Source organism: Boleophthalmus pectinirostris, unplaced genomic scaffold, assembly GCF_026225935.1.
Source record: "Boleophthalmus pectinirostris isolate CB_2022bp ecotype Guang Dong unplaced genomic scaffold, ASM2622593v1 HiC_scaffold_8, whole genome shotgun sequence".
In the NCBI taxonomy this organism is placed as follows: domain Eukaryota; kingdom Metazoa; phylum Chordata; class Actinopteri; order Gobiiformes; family Gobiidae; genus Boleophthalmus; species Boleophthalmus pectinirostris.
This window is the reverse complement of record NW_026571515.1, coordinates 27,134,192-27,140,571: the sequence shown is the minus strand read 5'-3', so window position 1 is coordinate 27,140,571 and position 6,380 is coordinate 27,134,192. Positions and strand designations below refer to the sequence as shown.

General features: G+C 42.5%; 1 protein-coding gene across 1 annotated transcript; it reads right to left on the bottom strand.

The window, feature by feature from the left end:
- Positions 1 to 2,436: 2,436 nt before the first annotated feature.
- Positions 2,437 to 6,089, bottom strand: gpr61 (G protein-coupled receptor 61). Its single transcript, XM_020929959.2, has 2 exons — positions 6,044 to 6,089; positions 2,437 to 4,335 (listed from the first exon to the last, which is right to left on the bottom strand). The coding sequence occupies exon 2, from the start codon at positions 4,140 to 4,142 to the stop codon at positions 2,748 to 2,750; it is 1,395 nt and encodes a 464-aa protein (XP_020785618.1). The 5' UTR covers positions 4,143 to 4,335; positions 6,044 to 6,089; the 3' UTR covers positions 2,437 to 2,747.
- Positions 6,090 to 6,380: the final 291 nt, after the last annotated feature.

Here is a 6,380-nt window from a genome sequence, read left to right as displayed (position 1 = left end):
CTAAGTCATCACCACTGACAATCCACCTGACCTCAGCAACAGATAAACCATATTGAGCTGGCGTCCACCTTCCTCTAAATGTCATGCTCCTTTCATCCCCCTCCTCCCTCTCAATAACTCACCATCTCCACGCAATCACCGTCTCTCTTTAATCATTTTATTTAACTGACAAAACAAGTCTTTACAGAAATCAAGCTACAACAGTCATCCCACTCCTGGTACAAAACTGTAAAATACAGCATTTTTAACATTAACAAAACCTGAAGAGGTCAAAGGATATTTTACAAACTAGGAATGTTTAGCTTATCAACAGATGGCATCAAAAATGGAGATTAGAGTGAGTAATCTGATTGGTCAAGGTCTTTTTGGTTGCAGCTAATTGAAAACCACCAAATAGAAATTAGTTTAATCTGGATTTTGTATACAAAACAGTGCAGTTTTATTAGTGCCTTTCTTATCATATTGTACAAGATTGGTAGGCTGTAACTGCTTTTCAAAAAGATATGACAATTGTGTGAGAATATTTAGGAACATAAAGTACTGCCCTGACAAAGAGGCCTTTATGGTTTTAACTCCCAGCGAATGTTAGGTCTCTTTTTTATGCCATGTGTTCTTGTCTTGTGATCCTGCCAGGGGAGTCCGGTGAGAATCCAAAATAGATGAAGGAAAAGTGGTTTAGTCCATAAATGTTTTACAATGTTGTTTTTGTTTCATCACATCATAAGTTATAAGACTTGTGCAAATTGTTTTCCACCTGAGATGAGAGAAGCAGCATTTGGCAAGGAAAAGTTGAAATCATTGCCCCAATAAAGATATGATGTGAAGAAGATTTAGGCCTCCATAGTCCTGGTCAGACCTGGTTAATATTTATGTATCAGATGACACCTTGTCATATTTAAATTTACTATAATACTATATTTGTTAGTTTAAAATAGGGTTGTCAAAAGTATCAATACTAAAACTGGTGCTGAAACCAGACTGAACATGATTCGATACAAAAAAATCACATTAACAGGACAAAATTGTACCTTTCTTAATGATCTTAGAATGATCCTGAACTTTTCAAAACTAGTGCCACATAGTAATCTAAGGAATATTATTTTTGTATCGAAGTCTATTGTCTATAAAAGAGAATCAGTATCAAGTGTATTAAAATCAAGTTTGAAATTTTAGTATAATGACAACACTAGTTTAAAATTCTATACATTTTTGGTGCCCTGAAATAGGCCAACGGCATAAGCTCTACATGTATAAGCAGTGTTACACCTGTGCCGCATGTAGCCACAACAAACCTTCATGTTTACACTCACACTTGTGCCGTATTTACGTGTAAACAGGCAGACATAGCAGGGCCCATCCACTCCCTGCCACGTTTTGTACCAGCCTAACACAACTACTTTTGTTCTGTGAAGGTTGTTTTTATAACTCCAAAAGGTCTTTTAAACCAGCCCTGCCATAAAAATGAAACCGCAGTCACATTGTTTGTCTTTAAGGGTAAAATGTGGCGAAATCACGAGCTTCCTAATGTGAGCTGAATTCGGAGTGTAGGTGATAATCACAAGACCAGATAAACATGATAATAATGTTCCTGGAATCGGGTAAATACATGCTGTGTGCCTCCAGTGCCAACAGAAAAATGATCCCATTGGAGGCTGTAAAAATTAGAATGGGGTATTTTGTGTAGAAAAACACTCCTGCATGAATTTGAGGGCCACTTTTTGGTTTGGTCCTGGTTTGGGCACAGTTTAGTCCAGATGTAGACATGGTTCGGTCCCGTTCTAGCTCTGATTTAGTTACTGTGTGATCTAGCCCAGTACTGGTTTTACTCAAAACTAAGTCCTAATTTTGTATGCATTTGTGAATGCATCCTTAAAAGGCATATGGTAGGTTTGAATATTTTTCTAAATATTACTACTTAGTTTTGTGGGATAATACCAAAATAAGTAGCAGTTTGTGAAGAATAAAATGAGATGAAAATTAAAGGAAGTCCTGCTGAGTTGTAAAAATATCAGTTGCATATGCAACTGAATTACATCTATAGCCATCTGTAAATTCAGGCTTCATTTAACAAAATAAAATTTATGTTATGGAATTGTCTGTCCACATGTCACATGCTGCCAACCCAAAATTCAAAGTATACTAGTATACTTAGTCAAAATGGACAAACCAGATAAAACAAGATTTTCAAAAAGGTTCTATTTAATTATGCCAACCTTGTCTAACCTGTCATATGCCGATTAAGTTCACTAACAGTTTACCTTTTGAAAAGCTCATTGTAGTTAGTAACTTCTTGTAGATTATTTTTAGTCCAAACAAAACAGGTCAAACAGCTGATGGTCAGGTCAGGGCTGTTCAAGTCTAGTGAAGGATTTCATTAATCCAACATACAGAAAACTGGAAATAGTATGTTGTCAAAGGTCCTTTGTGTTTGTGTGTACAGTGTAAAAGGATTCTGCTCCATAATGACTGTAAAGACCTCTGAGCTTTAACACTTCATGACATTAAATAACCGGATGTGTGGAACAGAAGGGCCCAGTGCCGTGCGCTGTCTGACAGGAGAATACGTATGTGGAGGAGCAGCTTCAGTTTCATGGAAGAGCTCCATAACTAGGATTCTTCACAGAAGGATCTGTGTTCTGTGGTTTAGCATTACAGCAGTGTCAGAGCAGAACAAGAGATGTATTCATTTACTTATAAAACAGGAATATACCAAACGTATCAGTGGTCGTTAACAAACAGTACACTGGTTACAGTTCAGGAATGGTCTTAAAGCCTCTTTCTGATCCGTGCATATCATTGTTCAGCTGCTGTCGCTGAATGAACTCTGAGGTCTCCTCCAAGATCTGCCCTGGGATAGTACAGTCCGTGGGCTCGACTGGGCCCTCTGTCCCGGGCTCAGGGCTGGCTCTGCTGTGGGAGTTACAGGGCTCCAGGCTGCAGCCCGTACCCTGGAGGAACTGCAGGAAGTTCTCCTCGATGGAGGCTTCTCTGCTGGGAAGCTGCTCCGCCTCCCCACGCCCCGCACGCTTGAACAAACAGGCAAGGTGTCTGCCCAGCTCCTCCCGGATCTGTCTGTTCAGGCAGCCGTAGAAGAAGGGGTTGGAAGTGAAGCAGAAATATCCGATCCATGTAACCACGTCCTCCAGCTGGGCCAGGGCATGGGGCGAGGCTGACACTGTGGCCGAATACAGGTGGAAGGAGAAGTACGGCAGCCAGCAACATATAAACTGACCCCCTACAGCCAGCAACACCACCGCAGCTTTACCCCCACTAAACATCCTCTGAGGGGTGGTGCGCTCCCCTGTCCCACTCAGGCTGGCTGCTATGGTAGAGTGACTGCTGACGGACTCTGAGCGCTGCCGGGATGACTCTGTCCAGGTGGGCAGTGGGCCGTGATGCATGGCAGCCACACGAGCCACTTTAAACATGTTACAGTACACCACTAGGATGACCAGCACCGGACACAAGAAATAAATAAAACTAAAGAAGTCCATGAAGAGCATACGTGTGAGTTGGCCACCTGTCCAATGAAGGGAGCACTGTCTCTGACCAGGGACAAGGTCCAGAGGAGCCCCCTGATCGCCCTGCAACAGCCACCCCAGCAGCGGCAGCACAGACATGAGCACTGCTTTCAACCAGATCACCACCAGCACCAGAACCACCACGCCCACCGTCATCTTCACCTCGTGCCGCATGGGATGCACAATGTAGTAGTATCGTTCCACGTTGATGGCACAGATGGTAAGAATGGCAGCACTCACCAGACACACAGAGAGGCACAGGTAGCAGCGGCACAGGGTCTCGTTCACCACAACCCGATCAGAGAGCATTCCCATGGGCAGGAGCACCAGCGCGGCCACCAGGTCCACCAGACACAGGTGAAACACAAAGGCAAACTTCCGCAGCTGAGGCGTCCGGCTGATCACCACCATTACAGCCAGGTTCCCCACCACAGCCAGGACGTCCATTATAATCATGGCGCATAGGGCCAAAGACTGGCTCAGGTCCACTCCAGTGCTGGGACCACTGACCACGGGCTGGCTCCCATTAGGCGTTGCCTGTGTCTGCAGCAGCGCTGGCAGGAAGGGTAGCCCGGATAGAGAGGTGTTCCAGGGGTGACTGGCTGTGATGGGACGCTCCATGAGAGGATGGAATGAAAAAGTCTGCTTAGTGTCACGGGCCCATCACCCATCCTCCCCTGTAGTAGGGTGCTGCAGAGAAGCTCAGAGGGTGCAGCAGCCCATGGGCAGCTGGATCTAGGCCAGAGCAGTGCAGATGATCTCTGGAGAAGCCAACCGACCGGAGCCCCACAGACACACATCCAGCTCTAAAGATCTATAAGAAACAGAACATAGTTAGACACATAGATAGATTTACTGATCAACTGTAATGAAAAGTCACACTTGTAGGTTCTCTCCCTTCAAAAGCCAAGCAACATTTAAAAAAAAAGTTTCTCTGTTTAGAGGTGTGGTTGTGGTGGTCAGGAGTTCTCTCATCTTATTTTATACAGGCAAGAAATGTTGACTCCTATGACTTCTTTTGTGTTTTTCTCCAACAAAAACATAAACATACTTCTCTCACTGATTCAGGCATCTGCATGTTCAGATGCGTGTTTGGAGGGCAGCTGCCCCAGGGACAAACTAAAAGCACAGAGTGAACCATATGTTGATCTTACGGAGTCTAGAAGGAAACTGGATTAGAAATAAACAGCAAAACTCAGCATTATCGCTGCCTGAGTGATGGACCAATCGATACGGCACTTTTTAGTCCATTCTGAAAAACAACATTTGACAGACTTCTGACATTATTAATACATGGCTGTTGATTCAGTACGCTAGACCACTCCATCCCACTGCTTGTTCTTGATAGCAACAATTAGATGATATTCAAGACCTGGCTATTGCCTCTTACACATAAATGTCTTGACTGTTGTGTAATCAAAGAACACAACATTTGAAATCATAAAATGTAAACAAGTTCAACTAAATCTTGTCCATTTCCAAACCTATCTGTCATTGACCCCAAGGACCAGTTTTGTAACACACATAGTAATTCTGCTTTGGTCTATCAATCATGCTCTATCCATCTCCCATAATAGTATTCTGGTTGTCAGAGAAGAGCCTGTTGGTTGTGTTTATGGTCACAACCTCATGTAGTCAGAACTACAGTGTGTGGTACATTTCCATACACTGTCCGCCCTCATGGACAAGTTTTCCATTTCACAAGTGTGACAGACAGTTCCAAAAAAGTCAGCTGATGGACACATACGTCAAGAGGCCAGCAAAGATTAGGTCAGATGAATAAATGTAGCTTCTGCCTAATAAATGACCTCCAGATAAGAACTATTGCAATTTTAGTGTTTGTATTATGAATTAAAACCACATAAAAATAAGTAATAATATTAATAAATAATCAGTATTACTACTACTAACACTACTGCTACCACTAATAATAATACTTGCAGTATTTTCATCCATGCTTTGTTTCTATTGTTCATTTGTACACAATGACACAGTTTATTTGTTGCCTCACAATCAGTGACATGGAATTGTATACAGCCAACAGTTATTTATCAATGTCTCAACAGAAAAGCATTTTAATAAAATATATTTTTCTCTGCAAACCTCAACTTGATCTTCTAAGTATATTATATCTCATATTATTATAGTATCAAAGGCAAAACGTTTATTACTTAAACCTCAAGTACAGATTCTGTAGTTATTCACTTACAGTTTGATGCTACCATCTACATAATAATACATATAATTTCCACAAACTATAAGCAAGTTAATGCCAAAACTATTTTACTGCACTAGAACATATCCCTAAGTGGAAACCTTATGACCCTATCATATACACATGACACTGTGTTTACTGCCAGAAGAAAACAGCCTCTTGTTTGTTTCAGGATAAAACACTTTCTACTAGTTGCATTTAGTGTACAGTTATTCAAACAAAACATTTAACTCAAGAAAATGAACATGCTTGGTCTAAAATGCTAAACTGAAATGATGAGTAGGTGTCATTTGCTGTGTGCACATACCTGACAGTGTCCTGTTGCTGCTCCTGTGTAATAGCAGAGGTCTGACTTGTCTTGTCTGTGAGAGGAGTGGGGTTGGGCGGTAGTAAAACCAAAAGAAGGGGGGCTTTGCACAGTCTCCTCCTCACCTGGCCCCTTCATCATCACCTCCTCCCGCCTCCCTGCTCCGACCGCTCCGTGCCTCTCCAATCACCACCCATCTCCACCTAATATCTCACAGCCCTCATCCTACACTGAAATTTCTGTTTACAAATACGACAATCTGAAAGGAAAGCTTCTATAGATCTCCAGCTTTTGAGATGTGGAGCAGACAGCCGTGCACGGGCAGTGGGTGGGTGGC

Excerpts from the sequence above, each read along its gene's own strand:
- gpr61 (XM_020929959.2), bottom strand. The coding sequence starts at position 4,142 with ATGGAGCGTCCCATCACAGCCAGTCACCCCTGGAACACCTCTCTATCC.